This window comes from Marmota marmota, unplaced genomic scaffold (assembly GCF_001458135.2).
Source record: "Marmota marmota marmota unplaced genomic scaffold, marMar, whole genome shotgun sequence".
In the NCBI taxonomy this organism is placed as follows: Eukaryota; Metazoa; Chordata; class Mammalia; order Rodentia; family Sciuridae; genus Marmota; species Marmota marmota.
In genome coordinates, this window is record NW_025999932.1 from 37,801,028 (window position 1) to 37,827,182 (window position 26,155).

At 35.5% G+C, this 26,155-nt stretch overlaps 1 protein-coding gene and 1 pseudogene across 5 annotated transcripts in view; both read right to left on the reverse strand.

Annotated features, from left to right (window-relative positions):
• Positions 1-223: 223 nt before the first annotated feature.
• On the reverse strand, positions 224-3,087 carry LOC107141034 (annotated as a pseudogene).
• Positions 3,088-6,631: 3,544 nt separating this feature from the next.
• Fndc3a (fibronectin type III domain containing 3A) overlaps positions 6,632-26,155 on the reverse strand; it is a 164,412-nt gene continuing 144,888 nt past the window's right edge. For all 5 annotated transcript variants that reach the window (XM_048800917.1, XM_015484283.2, XM_048800915.1 and 2 more), the window contains 9 exons: positions 24,849-24,954; positions 24,588-24,763; positions 22,240-22,353; positions 20,934-21,083; positions 20,544-20,827; positions 20,232-20,444; positions 17,969-18,135; positions 16,769-16,896; positions 6,632-9,158 (listed from right to left, as the gene is read on the reverse strand). In XM_048800917.1, the coding sequence (XP_048656874.1) occupies positions 8,844-9,158; positions 16,769-16,896; positions 17,969-18,135; positions 20,232-20,444; positions 20,544-20,827; positions 20,934-21,083; positions 22,240-22,353; positions 24,588-24,763; positions 24,849-24,954 (1,653 nt within the window). In that variant the 3' untranslated portion in view covers positions 6,632-8,843. The remainder of the gene's footprint in view (positions 9,159-16,768; positions 16,897-17,968; positions 18,136-20,231; positions 20,445-20,543; positions 20,828-20,933; positions 21,084-22,239; positions 22,354-24,587; positions 24,764-24,848; positions 24,955-26,155) is intronic.

The window sequence follows — 26,155 nt, forward strand, 5'->3', positions numbered from 1 at the left end:
TTAATGTCTGTTTTTTTTTTCAGTTTGAAACCATATTTTATTTTTAACATAGCTAGAAATATCCAATAACTATATATTTTTAAGCAGAAAACTTTCTTTTCCTTCTTACAGCATCATTAGCAGAAAAAAGGAACATTTCTCGTTTTTAGAAATGATACTGGGTCTCTAAGAAAATGAAGACTATCTGTTGTATTTGTGGAACTTAAAGTCTAAAAGCACAGGACACATTTTCAGAAGAGTAATTTACTTTTACCCATTTATATTCGTAATATTCGAGTATAGTTAGGTCATGTATAATTAAGTCAATCAAATCAGGAATCCAAGAAGAAACTGTTCTTCTTGAATTAAGCACAGCACACATGAGATTTTGAGAACATACATGAACAACAACAACAAAAAAGAACACTGGCAAGCCCAAATCCAAGTATAAATGGTGTTTTTTTCCAAGGGTATTAAAAGCATGCTCCATTAGCATACGACTTTTTCTCATTTTTGTAACAGATGCAGTTCTGTTTACTCATGTAAAGGGTTAGAACCTGTATAAATATATTAGAAATGTACTACTTTATAAATGTACTCCAAGGAATTTATCATTTCCTTTATCTTTGCAGGGACAAAAGGGAAAAAGAGGTGGGGGTATGGTTGCAGTATTTAAGGAAGAGCTGAATACAATAATGAATCTTCATGGTGCCAAGAACTCCATAATGAATAACCAGGCTCTCATCTATTTTATAATTCATGTTAGATCAAGCAGTTAATTCCTTGTATGGTTACCAATAACTCAAACCATATACTCTTCAAAATACAAAGATCAATAGGTACTTCCTAAATAGAACACCAAACACTAAAAGGAATCCTTCCTTCCAATGTTTTTTGACATCACAAGATTTTGCCAGAGTGGAAGTCTAATAACATTTAAATAAGCAATCTCATGGCTAAGAAAGAACTACAGCTCTTATGGGTATTATTCCACAGCTAGGATATGTATTACATATTAAATTAACCCCAGCATTATATATGCTTTGCACAATTATGGTATGATAGCAGTGATGATACTAGTGAGAAAAGATTATCTTTAGTTCAAGAAGGAGGGAAATACAAGAAGCAGAAAGCAGACATAGTTGGTCATTTTCTGATGAGGAAAGGTAAATTTTAAACATAGAATATAAAAAGAAAACTACTCCCTTATTTCCCCACGGTGGAAATAATATGAAGCATTTATTTGATATATTGAACAAAAACAGAGCTAAGTAATCCAACTCCATTGCAGCATAACAAAAAACAACAAAAAAATCACCTCTTCAACACAGTGTAAGATTTAAATGCAACCTGCATAAGGGCACATGTCATATAAAATAGTAAGACTGCTGCTGCCTTACCAAATACTTCCAGTCCCTACCCAGGTTAGAGTGAAATACTGGTGGTCCCAATAGTTTTATTGAAATTAATCATTTAAAAAATATTTTTAAATGACAAATCAAAATGCCTCAGTCTCAGTAACCATATATTCAACTGAAACTTTTATCTATGTAAATGAGATTTATTTACTTCCCACTAGTAAGTCTTTATTTCACTCACGTTACAGCTATGTATTTTCCATACTTAGTATCTGCCTTGCCCAATATCAAAGAAAAAATCCTAAATGATTAGTAAATAAAAATGTAGGAAATAACACCCCCTTGAGTTTTAAATATTTTTAAGGTTTAAAAAGTGTTTTAAGTTTGTAATTCCTAGTAGGAAAACATTATCTGAATGAACACCCTAATGGCAAACCATTGTAAAATGCTTCAACTGGATTTGCTGCAGAGGGGTAGGGATTATCTTCAAAGCACCCCAGCTCTCCTGATGAGGTCAGAGGTACACTGGTTTGTATTATTGCGACAGCCATTAAGTGATCTAGGTTGCTTTTCCTTCAGTAAGGGTTTTGTCAGGTGGGCATTACGCTTGACCTCCAAATTTGGCTGACAATTTACTGATGAGATTCATAACCTTTGGGTTGCTTTGATATTTTGACATATTTGCTGGGTTCTGGGCCACATCCTGGAAGGCCACCATAACTTCTGGATCCTGCATGGCTGCAAGAACCTCCGGATCACTAAGAATTTCATTGAGCCCAGGCATTCCTGCCATTCCAGGCATGCCCCCTCCCATTCCAGGCATTCCTCCAGGAAAGCCACCTGGAAAAGAGCCAAACTGAGCTCCTGCTTGTCCTCTGGCTTCTTCCTCCCTCTGGGCTCTCTCATGTTCTTCTCGAGCCTTCTTAACTCTTTCTATTCTTTCTTTGATCTCTCGCTCTTCACGTTTTCGCTCATATTTTCTCCGATGTTCAGCAATTTTCTGGGCCCGTGGTTGAACTTCTTTCAGCATTGCACTAGCATCATCATCATCATCCAGTTTACAGGCAAGAGCAAGATCATGGGCTGCTTCTTCCCAGTGGCCCAAAAGTCTGTGGGCTTTCCCTCGCCACTTGTAAGGCTGAGCTGAATCAGGATTTATTTGAATGGCTCTGTCACAGTCGCGAATGGCAGCATTTGGCTTCTGTAATTTGATGAAGACACTGGCTCTCTTGGCATACAGAATGGCCAAGCGAAGATTTAGCTTGATAGCATCTGTGAACAAGTCAATGGCTTTCTGTAGTTCACCATCATTCAGGGCTTCAATGGCAGCCCCTTTCTTTTCATTTGCTTGATCCATCATCTCCTCGGTTATCTCCGCATTTTCATCTCCCATTTCTTGAGGAGCATCAGTGTCTGGTTCAGTTACACCTTCATTATCAATTTCTAGATCACTTTCCTGACTTGATGGCTCATCTCTCTTAATGTTTTCTTCCGACTTCTTGCTATCTGTTTTTTCTTCCTTTTTCTTCTGATTTAGGTTTATGAGTAGCAGGTGGTACTTTACCCCCCATGCTCTCCACCCACTCTCTCAGGAAGCGCATCTCCTCGGTGTGCAGGACGCTCGGATCCTGCTTACACATTTTCACGAACGCCCGAAGCTCGCTCACTTTGCGGGGATCCATGGTCGAGGAGAGGCAGGCGGAGCCGGCTGCAGCCCGTTCCCAGGCCCGGGCGCTGGCTCAGCGTGACCGCGCAGAAGGGGTTAATGTCTGTTTTTAAAATTATTTATTTTGATTTGTTATATATGATGGCAGAATGCAATTCATTTCATATTATACACGTAGAGCACAACTTTTCAAGTCACTGGTTGTACATAAAGTATTTTCACACCACTCATGTCTGCATACATGTACCTAAGGTAATGATGTCTAACTCATTCCACGGTCTTTCCTACCCCCTTACCCCTCCCTCCCCTTTGCCCTATCTAAAGTTCCTCCATTCCTCCCATGCTCCACCCCCTCATCACCATTATGAGTTAGTATCCTCATATCAAAGAAAACATTCAGCCTTTGGTTTTTTGAGATTGGCTTGCTTCACTTAGCATTATATTCTCTAACTCCATCCATTTACTTGCAAATGCCATGATTTTATTCCTTTAATGCTGAGTAATATTCCATTGTGTATATATACCAGTTTCTTTATCCATTCATCCACTGAAGGGCATCTGGGTTGGTTCCACAATTTAGCTATTGTGAATTGTGCTGCTATAAACATTGATGTGGCTGTGTCCCTGAAGTATGATGTTTTAAGTCCTTTGGGTATAGACAGAGGAGTGGGATAGCTGAGTCAAACGGTGGTTCCATTCCAAGTTTTCCAAGGAATCTCTATACTACTTTCCAGATTGGCTGCACCAATTTTTTTTTCTTTTAGTTATAGATGACAGAATACCTTTGTTTTATTTATTTTTAAGTGGTGCTGAGGCTTGAACTCAGTGCCTCACATGTGCTAGGCAAGCACTCTACCACTGAGCCACAACCCCAGCCCCCTATTCTGAATATTTTATATAAATGGATTCCTATAACATATAACCTTCTGTGTCTGACTTCTTGGGCATAATTTTTGAAATCCATCTATTCAGTATCTCTATTCCTTTTTTGAATACATCAGCTTGTTTTATTTGGGAGCAATAAAGATACCCTCATTCTCAGGTGAATTAAAAAAAATATTTTTAGTTGCCGATGGACCTTTATTTTACTTATTTATATCAGTACTGAGAATTGAACCCAGTGCCTCACCTGTGTTAGGCAAGTGCTCTACCACTGAGCTACCACCTCAGCCCTGTCAGATGAATATTTAAGAAGATGGTTTATTCAGGGCTGAGAGTGGACTCAACATGGGAATTAAAGTATCACAGGATGAAATGAGGGTTTCTCATTTAAGTCCAACACCCTGTGCCAAGTTGTTGTCTAATTTTCTTCTGTTTAGTCCTTAGAGGGCTGTGGGTTATTTTAAATGAGGAAATGCTTACGCACAGTGCCTGGCATACAGGTAGTATTTATTACTCTTATAAATGTGATGTTCAAAGTCAATATTAATTCTGATTTCTTCTTAGAATTGAGGGCTCTGGGGGCAGACAGTAGAGGACAGTGGTGAAGTGTAGGTACACTAGATCAATCACTTGATTTTAATCCTGGCTCCGGCATTTATTAGCTATTCAACTTTTGGAAGACAGCTTGACTTCTCTGTGATATGGTTTCCACTTAACAGAACCACTGGGAAGATTAAATTACCAAATTAAAGCCCTGAACATCAAGCCTAGGACACATTAAGTGGTGGTGTTTCACGCCTGTAATCCTAGAGATTGGGATGCTGAGGCAGGAGGATTGAGTTTGAGGCCAGCCTCAGCAATTTAGTGAGGCACTAAGCAACTTACAGACTGTGTCAAAATAAAAAATAAAATCAGGCTGGGGATGTGGCTCAGTGGTAAAGTGCCCCTGGGTTCAATCCCCAATACAAAAAAAATAACAACTACCACCACAACAAAACCCAAAAAACAAAAACAAACCAACAACAAGAAAAATAAACAAAAAAACCCAAAAAACAGGAGATATTAGTCTTTGATTTGAATCAGTCACACATCTTCAAAATATCAGCTTCAAAATATCCTTTTTGAAATCTTTTTCTTGGCAACTTTTCCATAGTAAATAGAAATGGCAAAATCATATTATTTATTTTGAAATAAATAGAAAAGTAGTCATTATAGCATCTAAACATTTGAAGGCATAACTCCAAACATTGAGGACTTGATGACCACAATTAAAATCTTGTTTCTTTTGTTAACTTTTTTTCTCCTCTGAGGTGTTTCTCCTTCTTAAAGAATACTGGGGAGAAAATGATGAATAATGGCTCTGGCCCCTTTGGTGGTACTAGGGATCAAACCCAGGGTTTTAAGTTTTGGGACAGGATCTCCCTATGTTTCTGAGGCCAGCCTTGAATTTGCAATCCTCCAACCTCAGCCTCCTGAGTTGGTGGGATTATAGGCATGTATCACCATGCCTAAGACACACTGGAAGGCACATAATATTATTTGAAAACAGAATTTAAGAACCTTAAAAAATGAATGAGGCACATCATCACCTTTTATGATAGTGGAGGTTGCATTGAAGAACCACTGCTTGTTCTGGTTTATTTTTTAAAAGTCTGTGGGCTGCTCATAACCCACTTGAATCAAAGTGTGAAATATGATATATCAAGAACTATGTAATGTTTTGAACAACCAACAATAAAAAATTAAAAAAAAAAAAGTCTGTGGGCTGGGTTTTGGCTCAGTGGTAGACGCTTGCCTAGCATGTGTGAGGCACTTAGGTTCAATTCTCAGCACCACATATAAATCAATAAAGGTCCATCAACAACTATAAAAATAAAAAAAAAAAACATTAAATAAAAGGTCTGTTTGCCTCCTTGAGCCTCTGTACACATGAATTCTCCTGCAGAAAGATACCTATCCATAATAATGAAAAACAAGATGCTTGTGTTGGAAACCAACCCATGGAATGCTCAACAGGATGGGCAAAATTCTTACATCCAATCTATGGAAAATCAGAGGTGACAGGGTATCATAGCCCTTAAAGGCTGGATTCCTCCTTAATTGTTTCTATGCAGTGATGCTTCCCCAGCCTTACACTTTAAACTTTATTGTGATTATCTGCACTTGTGGCAGAGATCCAGTTGGATTTTAAAAGTAAGGAATGTACAAGAGGTGACCCATGGGACGGAAATTTTAATAGGGGATGAGAGAGGACAAGGTGAATTTTCTGGGGGAAGGCAGACCTAGAAATACAGACAGTAGGAAAGTCATGGGCTCCTAGGAGTGGGAGAATGGTACTAGAAAACAGGTGAGGAATGCAGAAAAGGGGAGGTCAGAAATTTTCTTCCCAATGGGTAAACTTATTTAGAGGTGGGATCTTGCTATGCTGCCCAGACTGGCCTCCAGCCCCCAGGCTGAAATGATACTCTCATGTAGCTGGGACTAAAGGCATGTGCCATTTACCTCAGGCTTTTATTTTCCAAAGCTCATTTACTTCAGACTTATCTTATTCTTTATATATGTAAAGCAATTAAGATAATGTATTGCATAAAATCAAGTTGCTGGGATAAAATTTCTAATTTCATTCATGTTTAAGATTTGAATAGGGCTGGGAAAACTGTTTTAAGCCTACCAGAAGAGGGAAAGCCTTATTTTATTTTCTCAAATAGGTAGCAAGTAATTCATATATGAATACAATAAACATATCTCAAAAAAGAATGATACAACTTTTATTTTCCATGGATTTTAAAGATACTTTTGCTACACAGTTTATGTATTCTTATGAGATTATATTTTACCATTTTTATGAAGTTTAATCTTGTACAATTTTAAGGTGATATGTTTGGTAGTGTATCTATAACCTTTAAAAAGTTTAGAGTTTTGGAATGTACAGTATATGAGGTAAAATCAAGATTACATTAAAAATTGTTTTCTCCTCTGCACTAATTTTGCAGTGAGGCTCAAATGGCAAGTACACTATTAAATGACATTTACTATCAAAAATAGGAGTTCATTTGAATTACTATGAAAAACATAAGCCACTGTAACTTGTCACAGTGGCACATTTTACCATTTTAGACATTCAACTATATAGAAATCTCTGGGCTCTTACACTCAAACTCATTTGTACTGCCAAATGTGGCACTTTAAAGAATAAGTTTCTAGAAAACAATCGCAATCGCTGTTGTTTTGGGGGAAGGTTATCACCCTATACATAAGAGATTAAATAAAATGTAAACATACAGTATATTATAGTGACAGATCATTCTTACCACTCGGAAAGGCCAAGTTTATCCGTTTCTTTTTTGAACAAAGGTTAATGTTTTTTTTCCTACAGCACAGATCATTTGACATAAAACAATTACAATACATGCCCATTCTATTAAGGGAAATTCTTCAGAGATCTTCAAAGCACAAAACATATGTTCCTTTTTTCCAAGACTGACAGAAGTGCTTAGTTATCACTAAAATGCTAACTTCCGCAACTAAAAATTAGTGATTCACTATCCTAAAATTCAAATAATAAATTAAAAAAGCTAGTTACAGGTGTTTTACAGATAACAGATGTGATAAAACAAGAATTTTAGATAGTTTCATTACAAACTGTATTATTACTGGCAGTCGTCAACATCTAAGCAAGATGTACAATGTGATACTCGACAAGATTCAATCTGATCATCCAATAACTCACAAATGCAAGCTCACAAAACATTAATGAATTATGCAATTGCAAAGTGCTCTAATGCAACATTAACCACATGCAATCAACAATTTGGAACAGTATCTGAACAGACATTACACATTAAACATTAGTTTTTCAAGAAAGAAAGCAGCTTGAAGTTTACTGGTGCAAATTAATTTTGTCTTCAGATTTGGTGCCCCAAACAAAAAAGGTTAGGTTTGATTATGAATTTTGATGGTGATGGCAGTAGTTATAGGAGAAGCAGCAAAGTTTATGGGAGTTCTTCAAAATTAGCCTATACCAGAGAGGTGGAGTAGATGTGTGTATGTATATATTCCTACACTAGGTATGTATAGTTTATATATATGTCATATATGTATGTGTGTGCCCTTACAAACATACATATAGTCCAAAGGCTCACAAAACAAGCCAAGTAGGTTTGAAATTCAGAGTTGGTTTTTATGATGATTTTTAAAAAAAGTTACTATCTAAAAGTCTCTGTTTTTCCATGTTCTCAAGACCCGAAGAGGTACTTTTGGAGTAAACATTGAAATATTTTTAGGCCAAGTAAACTGCCTGTGCTTTCTTTGACTTATCTGTGAATCAATGAATATATACTTGTAATGAAGAACTCCACATTTATCAAACAAGAAGGTTCTTTTTCACACATGTTCTTTCATCCAGTTTTTGCTAAGCCCCTCCAGTTATTCATCATAATCCCACTTACCAAATAATTAAGACAAATGAGGAGGTAGAAATATAGCACTAGATTGCTTTCACAGCATCAGACTTTAACATTTTTATATAGCACATTAGTGTAAATTCTAGTCATTCTGAATTTTCACTTGGTAATAATCTTTATCAGGTCATCACTGTTTCACTCATGGTGACTGGTCAAAATTATCAATTATAAATTGTTGTCTCTTAGAAAGTTTGTTCTACAAGAAGGCATGTCAAAAAGAGAGAGAGAGAGAGAGAGAGAGAGAGAGAGAGAGAGAGAGAGAAAGTCAAAAGTACCAACCACAAAACCCTCCCCAAAATTGATATTTCTGTGGCTTGCATTCTAATAAAGTGCCAGCCTCTACCTAACAATATGAGCACTGAAAATGGCAAAAAATGATGTGCTATAGTCTCAATGCCAGTGCTAAATGCCATCGTTTTTGTAAAAGCGTTACAGAAATAATTTTAGTACATGACAAAATAAAATGTAATACAGTGTTAAAATAAAGTTATATTTTCACTTGATTACAAAGTACTGAATGATAAAGGCAATCAAAATGGAAAAAAAAGCAAACAGCACAAGGATGACAGTAGCACACTGCTCGTCACTTAGCATGCGCCGGGTCCGGGTGCTTTCCACAGTGTCTCTGTTGGTGTTGGCTGGCGGTTCTGTCCTCTGAGAGATGAAGAGCACTGTGGTGCTGTAGGGACCGACTAGGTCCTGGTGCCCCAAAGGATCTTGGCACTGGCGAATGGCACACACTCTGAAGCGATATTCACAGTTCAGTTGGAGGCTGGAATACCGGAAGGAAGAGTCGGGACCTTTGTAAATCTGTCAATGAAAGATTAAAAGGAAGAATCGTGTGTAGTGTCTAGTCAGAAAATGTGTTAACAATGACTAGTTTTAGAATTATATTTTGACACGAAAGCTAGTAAATATCATCGATTTTATTTTCCACAATACTGGGGATTGAATCCAGGGGCAGTTTACCACTGAACCATGTACTCAGTCCTATTTTTATACTTGGAGACAGGGTCTTGCTAATTTGCCAAGACCCTGTCTCAAAATAATAAATAAAAAGTACCAGGAATGTAGCTCAGTGGTAAACTGCTCCTGGGTTCAATCCCCAGTACCAAACTAACAAAGCACACACAAAATAAAACAAAACACAAAAAACCCCTGAACACCCCTATCCATTAAAGTACTTATCTGTCTGCTGTATAAGGGCAGGAGAAATTTGACAAGTGAGGATGGAAGACCTAGCCTCACAGCTTACAAACCAGTTAAGGAGTGAAGATGTGCCCTAAAGCGGCAAGAGAACAAGCAAGTCAGCCAGCTCTCAGGCACTTCCCAGCTTTCCTCACATGTAGGAAGTCATTTTTGGTGACTTCATTCCATGTGAGGAGAAAGACTATAATCTTGTCTCCCCCCACCCCCACTTTTGGCTAACTAGTAACTTTCTATAAAAATTTAAACATACCCGTTGAATGAAAACCAGGAATTTTCTACAGGTACCTGTGGTAAATCACTATAAACTTCAAAGGCTCCTCTACCATGTCTCAGGATGGAGGGAGGGAGGAAGGGGAGCAGAAAGAGAGAGAAAACAAGAGTTGCAGGGATTTTTAAGGAAGTGTGCTACTCAACAGGAAGATGGAATTGGTTACCCAGTGGTCCAAGCTCTGTTCCACCACCTCCCACTCCAGTAAATTTAGATCAATTACCTCAGTACAATAGGCATAACAGTACTTAACTTGTATGGTAATTATGAGGATGAGATGAGCTAATAGCATACGAAGAGTGTTCAAATGTGAAGGTAACCGTTCTCATTAACGAGTCCCTCTTCTCACTCTATTAATGAGAAAACCAAGGCCCACAGGGTGGAATCATTCCCCAATTGGCTTGCTCCCACTAGCTGTTGGGCTACAAATTAGATCAACCAATACCTGAGCTAGCATTCTTTTAAGCACTTTTAGCATACGGGCTTGCTTCTGAAGAAAATCTCTTTCATTTTTTGTGTCTCCAGAATCCAGTAGGTACTTAATAAAGGGCCTCTGTGAATTATTAACTTTAAATAAAAATGTAGATTCTGGTAAGATAGATAAAAAACTTTTATTCATCCTAAGATGAATCTTACAGAAAATAGTTTTTATACATTAGTTTGGAGAACACAGATGAACATCTCAGGGAGTAGGAATGTAAAACTGATCCATATATGAGAGATGGTAATAAATTAAATGATTTTGGGCTGAGGTTGTGGCTCAGTGGTAGAGTGCTTGCCTAGCAAGTGTAAGGCACTGGGTTTGATTCTCAGCACTGTATATAAGTAAATAAAATAAAGGTCCATCAACAACTAAAAAAAAAAAAAATAAAAAAAATAATTTTGTATTAGAAATCAGTATTAAAAATTTACACATATGATAAAGCCAACTTGGTAAAAATTAAAAAATGTATTTTTTATGAATATAAAGAGTGATTTTAATTTTTGTCTTTAAGCTTTATTTTCCATGTCTCCAAATGAGCATGGCAATGTATGGTTAGGGGAAAAAACTGTCAACAAATGGCATGAACATGACAAAAGAAGAGGAGATCTGGCAAAGACATCTGGCTGGGGAGGTGGTTCAGTAGTTAAGCGTTTGTCTAGCATATACACATGGAGTATAACTTCCCATTCTTGTGGTTGTACATGATGTGGAGTCAGACTGGTCATGTATTCATATGAACTGTCTTTTCTATTCCCATCCCTTTTCCCTTCCCTTCATTCCCCTTTGTCTAATCCAGTGNAAAAAAAAAAAAAAAAAAAAAAAGTTCAGAGATCTGTCAGAGAGGAGGAATACATTAATTTTTCTAGTTTAGAAATTTAGGTAGATTTAACATAAGAGGGGCCATTTTAGGGTACCACATTAAGTAGTATTAGAGGAACCTTGATCATGTTGTGTGAGGGACTGAAGGGAAGTGGACAGGACACTCTTGCTGAATAAGGCTATGAGGTCCTGATGTAGTCTCCCTTTTCTGGTACTGGGGATAGAACCCAGGGGTGCTTTAACACAGAGCCACATCCCCAGCCCTTTTAATTTTTTATTTTGAGGCAGGGTCTTGCTAAGTTGTTTAGGTTAGTCTCAAATTTGCCTTCCTCCTGCCTCAGTCTTCTCATTAACTGGGATTACAGGCATGTGCTACTGATGTATTTTTTTTTTTATGAACCTAGAAATGACTTTTGAAAGAGCTGGTAGGAAAGAAAAAAAATTTACTGGAATCTTTTTTTTTAAATAGTTGTAGATGGACAAAACACCTTTATTTATTTTTATGTGGTGCTGGGGATGGAATCTGGTGCCTCACACATGCTAAGCATGTGCTCTACCACTGAGCTACAACTGCAGCCCCAGGACCAAGATGATCTTGATGCCCATGATACTAATGAAGTTAGGAAGAAGTTGGAAAGATGATGATATCAAATTTTCTCAATTTTTTGTTTCAAATGTTGGAAGGATCTGAAGGGGTACATCTTATAGATAGTTGAAATTATTTTGGTCTTTGCTACTATTCAGATAAAATTACATATTATTTAAACAAAATAGCCCTTTATATTTGCTACAAATGAATTATCTATTCATAGATAGGCAAATATCAATATAGATTTACAGTTAAGAGAATATCAGGTAAGAGATTACTATTTTAACTTTGCATTTTAATAGGGAACTGCAGATTAAAAATGTAAGCTTGTGAAGTTTTTATGTGTCTAGTTAGCCAACAGATTTGAAACAGTATGCCAACTGCAACAGGACTTTACACGGAAACCTTCAAAGAAATTTAAAGTTTCATAAATTGATATTTGTCCTTAATTTAATATTATGAATATTTTGTACCATGGAGAAAATAACAATTGGAGAATTATGATCAAGAAAAATGAATAAATGAATCTGGTATCTTATCTGATTTTATCTCTACATTCTCAAAACCCATTTGGTTGGCTAGATAAACTTCATTTACCAAGTACTCTTACTAAAATTCAAAATAGTTACTTCTGAGGACAAGTGTACATTCAAAGGTATCAACTTTTGAGGCAGTTTTTTTTTTTTTTTTAAAAACAAAGGAATAGATTTTAACTATCACTACTTCTTGTGTGTGTTACATAACCATAATCTGGTTTTTCAGTGAATCATATGCACAATAAATATTATAGTTAAATACAATAATTTTTAGCAATACACTATTTTTGAATTGAGTATAAACAACTTAAGTCATTCCTTAACATATCATGTATTTGATAATGAGCAATACATTGAGAACAGTAAAGCCCCTCAAAAACAACTAAATATAGATAAATAACCAGCAGCTCATCTATCTTCTATCTACTTTATTACTGATAAGGGAGTTATAGGTGGAATTTTCTGAGCAGTTATTAAATTTACTGAGCGTGATTTCTAAAAATTTTTATTCATAGGAATCATTTGGAACTTTAAAACAAAACAAAATAAAACAGAACTGTGCACTGGATTAGACAAAGGGGAATGAAGGGAAGGGAAAAGGGATGGGAATAGAAAAGACAGTTCATATGAATACATGACCAGTCTGACTCCACATCATGTACAACCACAAGAATGGGAAGTTATACTCCATGTGTATATGATATGTCAAAATACCCTCTACTGTCATGTATACCTGAAAAGAACAAATAAAAAATTAAGAAAACAAAAAACTCTATAGAATTGTGGGCCCTATCCTCAGATATTTGGGTTCATTAGGCCTGGAAGGCTCTCTGAGGACCCAGGTCTTGAGAATCTGAATTCAGAAGCTTATGAAAGGAAGTAGATTCTATATGAATCCACTGTCTCAACAATTGTTCCTACTATGATGGTATGTGTTGACTGGGCTAAGGGGATGCCCAGATAGTAGGTAAAACACTGCAGCAAAGTATGTCTGTGAGGGCCTTTCTGGAATAGATTAGGCTATGAATTGGCTCAGTGAGTAAAGAAGATAATCCCCACCAAGGTGTTTGGCATCATCGAATCTTTGAATAGAACAAAAAGGCAGAGGAAGGGCAAGTTTTCTCTGCTTAGCTGGAACACCATTTTGTCCTATTCTTGGGACTCTGATGTCCACAATCCTTGGGCCTTTGGATCCTCACAGACTTGAACCATTGGCATTTCTGGTTCTTAGGAGTTACGGTTTGGACTTCAATTATACCACTTGCTTTCCTCAGCCCCAGACTTACAGATGACAGACTATGGATCTCAGCAGTCTCCATAATTCAGCAAACAGATCCATCAAAATAAATAATTTTCTAGATGCTTCTATCTGTAAGGCCTGTTGGTACTGTTTCTGTTTAGCCCCCTTATCTGCCACTACCACAAGTGCTCTAGTTTTTAGATGAGGTGTCAAACCCTCTCCACTACCCAGTCCACTCTTAGCTTTGAGGGTAGGCTCTGCTTGGTTAAGCCCTAGCAAAGTCATTGGTCTTTGAAATCTAAGTGCTTTCTTTAAGTGAATGAGTCAAATTCTCTACTGCTAGGTGAAGATTCTGAAGGCAGTGAGAGAAACCAAGTCCCAGATGATTTCATTCAGCTGTTGGACCAACCAAGTCCACCTACCTTCAGGTTTTTCCCTGAGAGGATTTACATTTAATTTCTCAAAAGCCAATTCTAAGTTTTCCTGGTACTTGGAAAACTCCCAGGGGGTTGATCTGCTTTGAAAGTGGCTTAACTGCTCTCCAAATTTTCCACACCACTTTGTTATACCATCTAAAATGTGATTTTTGGTTAGAAAGCATTTGTTTTTAAAAATGTATACACTTAAGAGAGGCTTAAAGAGTCAGTAGACATTTGACAGATAACTTTCCCAAATAAAGTATGTTTCTCCTAATACCTAGTAAGGTCAGCTATCTATCGAGGAAGTTAGCATGTATGTTAGAGAGGAAGGTAAGAATAGAGACTTTAGAGAACGAGGGCAACTCCATATCAAGTGCTATTGAGAGGCACAGGGCAAGACAACACCGAAAGTTTAGAGAAAGCCATTGATGAAAAATGAGTAAAGAAAAGTAAGAAAGTAAAGCAATCAATTTGTTCCTAATACTTGGCTCATAGATACTTGCTGCCAGGCTAATTTCTCCTTCTTAAATATATCAACAATTCCTACTGCTAAAGAATGAAGACCCACCCATACCTGGCTTTTCCACAACATATTCCATTCTTGAACCTTGCTGAAGTCACACTTGAGAGTTCACGGTTCCCTGTTAAGTACTCCAGCCCCTGAGTATTAGTTATATTAGTTATATTTATTATTAGTTATATTAGTTATATTTATGACCTTTTATGGTTATGTAAAATGTTATCATTGTATAATTTCTGCTTGCTTGCTAGAATCTAAACAATTTTCTTAAAATTAGAATAGTTAATATAGTATCCCTATAATTCTCTTTACATAATGTGTGTTGAATGTCAAATAAATTATAAATAAAAAGCTAAATTCTATGAAAGAAATTGACTTCTTAAAAGGCCTTCAAACTTTTGGAATACAATTTGTAAGTTGTAAAATTTTATAACTTTTTAAGAAATTTAGATGAGCATCTATAGAATGAAGTTCTAAAGATATCATAATTTTAAGTTTTACCATGTATAATCTAAAATAAGTAATAAAAGGGTTAATTTAATTTTGAAGTTATATTAGAACTAGCAATGGTGTTTCATGTAGTGACATTAACTTATTAAAATTCATATACTACTCAAAAGTGGGGTCTCTATTTCCTTTAAACACGCTAATACAATTATATTTTCTTTAATATTAATTTTGCTTCCTCCTTGGAAGGAAACCTGCTTATCTGCAAATTACATTTCAAATCTAATTATCGTGTAAATTTGTAGATGGCTTAATAAAGAAAAACAATCATGTGCTAAATTTAATCTAACTCTTTGGATCTTTTGAAATTTTAGTTATTTGTCACATGTCTATATTTAACACAATTTGAAAGAAAAATATATATTAAAAATTCTATCAATAATTAGAATAGCACAAGGATGGAATAAAACAGATGACTGATTTTCTAGTGGGAAAAGAAAATGTAAGATACAGTACAATTAAAACAGCCCAGATTGAGTCTTCAAAAATAAAGAAGGTTGACAGAAAGAAGGAAATTAAGATGAAATGCTTACAGATATTTTCTGAGTCATATGTGTGTGTGTGTATATACACACACACCTCTCTCTATATATTTTAAATAACTTAAATTTTTTTTTGTAGTTGTAGGTGGACAGGATGTCTTTATTTATTTTTATGTGGTGCTAAGGATTGAACTCAGTGCCTTACCCACACATGCTAGGCAGTGCTCTGCCACTAAGCTACAGCCCCAGTAGGTGAGTCATATATTTATAATAAACACTGACCACTCTCCACTCTACCTGACCATTACTCATTCTTTACCAGGAAGCTATCTTTGAAATTTCTCTGCTAAGGTGGCGATACTTCCTTTGGATTTCCATAACAATTGTTTTATTGTTATATTTAAGCATTATATAATATTTGTGATTATTACTATTATTGTAAAAGTCTCCTTATTGGTCTCTTTGCTTTTGCCCCTCTGTCCAGTGTTTCAACACTGTAACCAAAATGACCTGGGTCAGATTATGTGACTATTCTGGTCAAAATACTCCACTGGCTTCTGAAATCACAAGCAGTTAAGTATAGTAGTATACCTTTTAATGTCCTATATGACATTCTTATCATCTTCATATCACATTGGCTCCCTTAATGTTTTTTCCAAAAGGAATGTCATTTAACTGACTCTAGAGACTGAATATGCTTAGGGGGAACCCTGAATTCTTAAGTGTGGCTTCAGTAAGGCTCAAGAAAGAAATGTGTAATTGAGGAGGCCAAGTATTGGTAAGTCTTTATTCTCTAGCAGCAGCAAAATTGTTAGCTGCTACCATACTTCATCAACAAGTCTCTCTAGGGTTCCCTCTGTCTCACTCATATTGGCCTTCTTATTGTTCAAATTTAACATACATGTTCCTATCTCATGAGGAGAAAAATGTTCTAAGAAGCAGTCCTATCACTTCCCTTGGGTCCTTTTCCCTCTGGTACAATTTTTTTTTAACCCCATTTAATTTTCTCTCCAATGCACTTAGAACTGTCACACTATATACCGATGTGTTTATTTGCCTTTAATATATCTTTTTCTAACAGAATGTAAACTCCATGGACTAAATACTTTTTGTTCAGTGTTATATATTGACTGCCTAGCATAGAGTTTAATGAATAATTGTCAAGTGAAAATAATCTGTGTAGTTCATGCCCCAAATATTTTGAATCCTAAGATCTCTGGAACATATTCTATATTGAACAGTGTTTCTAAATCAAAATGGTAAAGATGGTCAAATCTTGTACTGAAAATACTGAAAAATGAAAGAAAGATAAAATAGATATCCATAAAATTACATCTTGGCACATACCTGTTTGAAATCTGAATCTTTTCCCATCATAACTTGAAGACTGTAAATAACTGGATCACCTTTCATTGGCTGTAAACATTCCCATGTAATTTCACAAATGTGATCATTTAATTTCTCTATTTTGGGGGCTATAGGGAAGAAATATAAGATATGCTGCTCCATTTGATTTTTAACTTCATACACCATACTTGCTTTTATAAACATAAACAAACCTATAAAACTTAGTAAACTTAAATATCAGTGAATTTTTGATATCTGCATACAAAGAAGTTAAGAAAATCAATAATCTCTTTTTTCTTTTTTGTGGTACTGCAGTTTTAAACCAGTTCAGTTTACCACTGAACTACAACCCCAGCCCTTTTTATACATTTATTTTGAGGCAGGATCTTGCTAGATTGCTGAGGTTGGCCTTGAACTTGCAATCCTTCTGCCTTAGCCTCCTGAGTTGCTGGGATTATAGGCATGCATCACCAAACTTGGCTATAAATCAACAATATTCTTAAGGCCAAGAGACACTAAACTGGATGAGGGAACAGAATAATGTTCTCAGTGAAACTCATCAACATTATTAGAAAGACTATTCAAGAAGAGTCCCACAAATTCTAGATCTGCTTTATAAATGAGCCATTCAAACTCTTGATCCAGGATACTATCCTAGAAGTCTTTGTGATGAGTCCTTGGAGTTCAAAGAACTTAAGCATTTTGGCTAAATGCATAAAGTGCAATCCTTACAAGGCTCATTTAAAAAAAGTACTTCATGTTTGTGTATAAATATGATTGAAAAATCCAAGTTAAGCAAGTAAAAATTTGTTTTACTTAGCAGAAGACTTGGCTCTCCCCCTGAATGAATCTGAATGAATGAAAAAACAATGATTTAAAACATAAACAATCAGATTTTATGCTTTTTTCCTTTAAGTAACAATAGCAGAAACAGCAAATGATCTGATTAGAAAAGTAGCCTATCTATTCAATTTAGCATTTTTAATTGTTAAAATGACCACTGACAAACCCAATACTTGTCTGAGTATTAACATGCCAGATAAAATAGCTTTTATTACTTAAGGAAACTCCCAGTAGGTAGGCTTGTATGTGTTGGACATATATTCAGTACTAAGTTTTAATGAAAGTAAACAAAACACTTTATTAAAATGTAAAATTGATTTATTATTAAAGAAAAGAACTGCAAGATGTATAACCTACCTTTCAAGGCAGCTGGGACAGATTTTGGAGTGGTGAAAATATATTCTTGGGAGAAGGGGCCTTCCCCAGCTTCATTACAAGCTTGAATACAGAATTTATACGATGTTGACTCATTAAGTCTTTGTACTTTATATGTATGACATGGTCCTCTGTACAAGGATACAAACCTAAAATAGAAATAACTCTGTATTAAATAAACCTTAGACTATTTATAAAAAATGTTTTCAAAATTACTAAATTACAAAAATTTCAAAATTACATATATTATCTTTTTGTTTTTCATCATTAGATGATGAAAATCACAGATGTGATAAGATTCCCAATTTGACTTGGTATCCTGAAAAATCTTACTGAATTTCGTGTCCAACTATTCTTTTTTTTGGTACTGGGGATTGAATCCAGGGGTGCTTAACCACTGAGCCACATTCCCAGCCATTCCCCCCCGCCTCTGTTCCCCCGCTTTTTTTTTTAAAGGATTAAAAAAAATTTTTTGGGGGGGTAGTTGTAGATGGACAGAATGCCTTTATTTTATTTTTCATTTTTATGTGGTGCTGAGGATTGAACCCAGTGCCCCACACATGCAAGCACTCCTGTCACTGAGCCTCAGCACTGAGCCTTTTACTTTGTATTTTGAGACGGGGTCTTGCTAAGTTGCTTAGGGCCTCCCTAAGTTGATGAGGGTAGCCTGAACTTGTGATCCTCCTGCCTTAGCCTCCTGAGTGGCTGGGATTACCGGCGTGTACCACCGTGCCCAGCGGTGTCCAACCATTCTAAGTTGGGTTTTCCTTAGGCTTCTGGTAACCATGGCTTTGCTTCTGATTGTAGTCTTCTAATATATATTTGCACAGTAGGTTTCTATTTTTGTATTTCTTGCCTTTAACTGGGAAACAGAACTCTTAAATTCTAGGCAAAATTTTAGCCGACGCACGTTTTCTGGAAATTTACAACAGTATGAGAAAATATGAAATTTCAAATAAATTATACACTTGAACTGTGTGATGGAAGTTTAGTATTATATATTCTAATATTTTATCTATAAGTTAGCTAAGTGTTTCCCAGTATTTTTGATTGGCTATTTGTAAATTTTTTTTGGAACAAATAATGAATGCTCTTATAGTGCTAATAGTATGAACTGTAGTCAAGTTAAAAAATGAAGAAATATTTAATGACCTGAGTAACAGTATTTCCAAGAAGCAATTATTAGATAAGCCTTGCTTTTTTTTTTTTAAAGAGCATTGGCATTTTTTCTTCTTGTTTAATGTGGAACTTAGAATGTCCAGTTTCATGACTGGACGTTCATCTTGCCAAATCAACAAATTAGCTACACTGCCATACTGCCAGCTTTTTAACCACAGTTTATATATGCTTCATTTTTCTATCTTTGTCTCAATTCTTTTCTAAATTTTAGCACTTTGCTTTTAGAGCAAAATGTAAGTGTTTGCTTTTTTTCTTTTGTAGCACTTAAACCAGTAAGATTAAAGTTAATAACCTTTTAAAAAAATGAAAAATTTCAGATAAAATGCTTCAGATAAACTGGGCATGGTGGCGCATGCCTGTAATCCCAGTGGCTTGAGAGGTTGAAGCAGGAGGACTGCAAGTTCAAAGCCAGCCTCAGCAATTCAGTGAGGCTCTAAGTGAGACCCTGTCTCTAAATAAAATATATTTAAGAAGAGTTGAGGATGTAGCTCAATGATAGAGAACCCCTGGGTTCAATCCCCAGTACCAAAAAGAGACAAAATTCTAATAAATTAGAGTAAAAAGTAAAAAACCAAAATTTAAAAGTCTTAAAATATTATAATAGCTGTGGAGGTATATGACATTATTTGTATGGGATTAAACATGAACAAACAGCCCTAAATTGGCATTTGAATAGTTAACATTACAAATATTTTCAATAACACTGTAACTGAAATGCAGGGTTTAGCTGGGCAGTATATATGGAATGGTATACAGAAATAGTGAAATTATGCCCTGCTGAAAATAAACACTTTACAATTATTTTGTAGCCAAGATTACATTTTATGAAGAGAGTAAATGGGTTGGAGAAGAGATCCAAAGAACAGCCCACTTAATTTTTTTCCTTTAGCATTCCACTCAAATTGTAAACAGTGTCTTCTCATATTCTGAACCCAGTACACTTAAAGATCATATCTTATGATAACTGCAACTATTTTTGCAAACTTATTTTACTTCTATAATTTATAAAATTTATATATACTTAAAACCTATTAAAACTATATAAAAAAGCAAGTAAACAACCTACCTTCCATTCTTATCCTCCATCTGAAGGTGATACTGGATAGAATCTGTTGACAGTGTCTTTGGGGTACCATCTCCCCATTTCAGCTTAAGGTTCTGGTGGTTAAAGGCAACACATTCCAGACGAGGTGGGTCAGGAGGGAGGGGCTTAGTTTTTAATTTTATCATATGGCTGAAAGGACCAGCTCCAAGGCTATTCAAGGCTTGAATTCGTATTCTAAGTTCCACATTAAAAGAAAAAAAAATTTAGTTTATGATCATTTTAGTTGAAAGTGTTTCTCTGGTCTAGGAAAAATTAACATCTTTTAGAGTATACCTGTATGTTGTATCTGGTTGCAAATTGTCTATTATATAGCTTGTAATCTTTCCCACTGTTAAGGGCTGTTTATCTCCAAAGTCTATACTGTAGGCAAGGATTTCTGAACCATGGTCACAAGGTTTTTCCCAGCTTATTGCAAGGGATGTAGAAGGTGAATAATGGAGATTTTCTATGTCATCATCACTTATTTCTTGAAGACAAGTCACAATGGCAGGAACTGATGGTGGAGTCACACAGGCTACTACTTCACTGAAAGGGCCTGCACCCACAACACTCAGAGCCTACAAAGTAACAAAGCCTCCAAGTTAACAAAGACACAACCATGAAAATGCTCACAACAGAGAGAACTCTGGACAGAGTACATGACAAGGAACCAATCACCTTTACCTGGACTCTGCAATAATAGGTAGTTGCTGGTGAAAGTCCCTTTAATTCATAACTGAGGCCAGGCCCACAATAACACATCTGCATACTTCCTTCAACTCCTCCCCACTCCAATCGATACTCGGTGACATCAGTTCCATTACTCAAAGGAATCTTTAAGAAAAAGTATAAAGTTCTTAGTCTTTGTATTGACTAAATAGCTTTTGGGCAAATATGTTCTTTTACTATGTATATTAAAAACTCGATTATTTTTCAACTTTTTTATACTTTAAAAAATTTTGTTCTAATTAACTATATATGACAATAGCATTTAAAAATATTTTTAGTTGTAGATGGACACAATCCCTTTATTTAATTTATTTTTATATGTGGTGCTAAGGATCAAACCCAGTGCCTCACACATTATAGGCAAGCACTCTACCACTGAGCCACAACCCCAGCCCAGTAGAATGCATTTTGACACATCATATAAATGGAGTATAACTTCTCATTCTTCTGGTTGTACATGATGTACAGTTACACTGGTCGTGTAATCAAACATGTACATAGTAGAATGAATCGAACATTATTATCCTATCATTTATTTTTTGATTTCTTTAAAACGTTTAAATACAATCAAACTTTTTTTAATGTTTTATTTTTTTATAGTTGTAGTTGGACACAATACCTTCACTTTATTTATTTATATATGGTGCTGAGGATAGAACCCAGGGCCTAGCATGTGCGAGGCGAGTGCTCTACCGGAGCCATAACCCCAGCCCCTCAAAAATACAACTTTTGAATTAGAGGTAGAAATATGACCAGGAGTCACTTCAGAAAGAATATTTTAAGGTAAATATATTTTGAATAATTCTATTAGGTAATATAAAATGTTAAACCATACAAGAACATTTTCCTTGTTAAATTTCAAAGGAAACTGAAAATATGATTATCATTGCTGATTAATCCTGTGTACAATAAATACACCAGGGATAACAAATACAAGAGAAATAGTATTATAGTAATTCCTTATGAATGTTTGTTCTGAACATTAAGTTCACTATTGGCTGAACTAGGAGATCAGCACTGAGACAAAGCCTTTGATAAAAACATAAAGCACGTCATGAACAAGAACTTGAAATGAAGATATACCTTACTCAAATGTTTCAAAGAGGAAACAAAATTCACTTTGTACCATATAAATTTAACCAGGACTTACTCAAAGTGTAATAATTTAGGAGGCAAAAAAGAAAAGTATCTATTCTTCTATATAAACTATTAATTCCAGTCACTTAAGAAAGTAAACATACGCCAATAGAAATTACAATACCTCCCAATTCACTTGTGCACAAGTTGCAGATCTGCATGTCACTTGTGGGGGTTTGCATTGATCCGGTGGCCCAGGGGCTGTAGTAATATCACATTTTTCTGAAAATGGTCCAAACTAGAAAAACAACATAACCAGCATTTTCATTTTTCACCCTTTATAAATAAAGTCTACCGATTGCACAGAATTTCATATTCAAGGGTTCATTAATAATTAAGTTCATCTTCCCTGTCTTTCAAGATTACTTTGGTCAGAAAATCTATAAGTAATCACAGAAAAGAAAAAGGTTTAATAATTATGAAGTAAACGAGTGGGGAATTTTACAGTTTCATTTACCGTGCTTTCTTCTTCTGTACTTTATTCCTTTCATAATTTTTTTTCTTTATTTTATTATTTTTTATGTGGTGCTGAGGCAAGTGCCTTACCACTGAGCCACAACCCCAGTCCCTCATGAATTGTTTTTTGTAAGAAACGCAAGGCATTAGAGAATTCAGTAGGTGAAGTAAGAAGGAATTATGTGCTGGGTGCGGTGGCGCATGCATGTTATACCAATGGCTTGGGAGGCTGAGGCAGGAGGATCATAAGTTCAAGGCCAGTCTCAGCAAAAGCAAGGCACTATGCAACTCAGTGAGACTCTGTCTCTAAAAAGGGCTGGGGATGCAGCTCAGTGGTTAAATGCCCCTGAGTTTCAGTCCCCGGTAGTGCTCCACAAAAACAAAAAAAAGGAAGGAATTATGTAAAGACTGAAGAAATGGATACCAATTAAAGGCATGGGGGATGGCAAGCATAAATTACACCTTAAAATGTGGAATAGCTCTAGATGGGTCAAAAATGTGTATTCTTTGGAAATACAGAAAACAAATATTTAAGGTCATTTTGACAAGCTATCTCAGACCTGAAAACATAAATTAAGATATTAATATTAAATATGCTATCACATGATGCCCTTCCTGTAGAAAAGAATGACATTAAGGATTGCCCACAAAAGCCTATAAATTTGCCATAAAAGAAATTTAAAAATGAGTTAACATATATAAATACAGAACTTAGCTGGAGATAGGATATGAAATGTAGAACAGCCACTAAAAATCTGAAATCGGGAAAAAGAGATTTGTCATTAAGTTTTAATCATTGAACAGTCCACGAAAACAAAGTGTCACTCAAATGAAGTAAGAAATTGCTTTGTCCTTAGGGAATCTACCTTAATGAAGAGAGATAAGAGGTGCCATACTTTTTTTTTTTTTTTTTTNAGTCCCTGTGTTCCCTGTCCCCCACCTTTTTTTTTTTTTTTTTGTATTGGGGATTGAACCCAAGGACATTTTACCACAGAGCTACATCCCCAGTCCTTTTTATTTACTTTGAGACAGGGTCTCACCAAAGTTTCTTAGGGCCTTGCTACTTTGCTGAGGCTGGCCTTGAACTTGTGATCCTCCTATCTCAGCCTCCCACATTGCTGGGGTTACAGGTGTGCGCCACTGTGCCTGGTAAGAAGTGTTATACTTGAGTGGAAAGAACTTTGGTTCTGGAGTCTGACAAGCCTGGGTTTGTGGCTCACTCTATCATTTATTAGTGTATGTGATTATGATTATGGGCAAGGCACTTCTGAGCTGCCACTTTTTTCCATTTTATAAAACTTTATAGACACATAGGTAATATTTTAAAAATAACTCATACAAAACTAGAAATGCTTAAAATATAAGACCCCATCCTTAGGCAAAATATAAATTACAACTGTTTTCAATGGGAAGTAAATGCTGTGTACAATCAGCCTACAGATTTAAGTAAATCTTATTGGCACTGCCTAAAAGATAAACTTTAGCACCACCAAAGTCCCAAGTATCACAAATTCTTTTTTAAAAACAAAACAAAAACAAAAAACCCCTTTATTTACTATTATTATTATTTATGTGGTACTGAGGATCAAACCCTGTGCCTCATATGTGCTAGTCAAGTACTCTACCACTGAGCCCTAGCCCCAGCCCCTCAAGTGTCACAAATTTAAAAAAAAAATTTTTTTTTAGTTATACACGGACACAATATCTTTATTTTGTTTATTTTTATGTGGTGCTGAAGATCAAACCCAGTGCCTCACCTGTGAGAGGCAAGTACTCTGCCACTGAGCCACAACTCAGTCCCCAAGTGTCACAAATTCTAAGTGAAATTTGAAAATAATGATTCCCTAACACGTTATAGGACATACTAACTTTTTCTTGTTATCAATATAATATTATTAATAATTGTAAAATCTGGAGTCACATGTTGAAATTGAAATTGCCAAATAATGAGTGGGTTTATACATGATAAAATGAAACACCATTATAATTAGGATTCAGTTAAGATGCTCTTCTCACCCCCATTTTGTTAGCTGCACGCAGTCTGAAGCTGTACATCTTTCCAGGAAGAAGGCCACTCACTGTACATTCCAATTCAGAGCCTTGGTATACTTCTCTGGGTTCATCTTTTTCTGGAGGAGACATTTCTACACCATAACAGGAAATAGGTGATCCACCATCAGCTAGAGGGGGTCCTAAGTGTGGAAAGATTTATGCGATTTAACAAGATGAATATGTTCATTTCTAATAATTAAAATTTATTACTAAAATGAAAATTACCCCATCGTAACTGTATTTCTTTTGCTTTGGGTCTACCCTGTAATCTGGGAGGGAGGCATGGGCCAGGAGGTACAGCTGGAGTTTGCACAAGTAAAGATTCAGAGACCTGCCAAAACAAAAGCAAAAACAAAACAAACAAACAAAGAAATGCCACAAACCAAATAACCAGAGTGCTTTTGGTAAAGGAAAAGAACAAAACATAAAGACTATACCAATAACTTGAAATTACACTTGACTATCAACTAAAAAGGACTAAAGTTCTGCATAAAATAAAAATCTAATGACTAAAATCACTAAAACAAAATTTTTATATACAAACAAAGACATGTGACTATGATACACAAAGAAGTTAGTGGAAAAAGAACCTCCAATAATCCTTTCCTTTCTTTGTATAGTTAAAAAAACAGTAGGGTGTGATGGCACATGCTATAATTCCAGTTACTCTGGAGACTGAAGTAAGAGAGTCTCAAGTTTGAGGACAGTGTTAGCAGGACTCTGACTCAAAATAAAAAATAAAAAGTGTTGGAGATGCAACATAGTGGCACAGCACTTGCCTACTATGTTTGAGGCGCTGGGTTTAATCCCTAGTACTGCAAACAAAAACAAAAACAAACATACAAAACCAACAAGATCAATCTACCCCCTAAAACAAAACAAAATTCAACATGATATAATAATAAATAATATAATAGTTTTTATTCGGTCAGGAGGCTGAGACAGGAGGATCTCGAGTTCAAAGCCAGCATCATCAAAAGTGAGGTACTAAGCAACTCAGTAAGACCCTGTCTCTAAATAAAATACAAAAATGGTCTGGGGGACAAGTGCTCCTGAGTTCAATCCATAGTACCAAAAAAAAAAAAAAAAAAGTTTTTATTCTGTCCAAAGGGATTCACAAAATCTCTTCTGAGAAGGGATGTTTTAACATTCTTTAAATGCTGCCTGTCTTATTTTCAAAAGGTTTAGACTCTTTTAGCTACTATATTTTAAACCTAAATATTAGCTTATTTATTAAAACAAAACAAAATTTTCCTTCTTTATTTCCTCCTAAAAATATTTACAAAATCAGGTAAAATGTATCTAGCTATCTGGCACCTTTCTAGGTATTTGGTATTGCATTTAATTTCTACGCCATATGTATTTTTAAAAGTCTTAGTTTTAAAAAGACTGATATAAATTCAATGCCACATTCCTTAACTTCTACCATATTAAAGTTTATACTTAAAATTGTTTTTAAATACAAAATATTTGATCATCACTTTATTAAAAAAGTTATCCTTACAATAAGAATGCTAGAATACTATATTAGC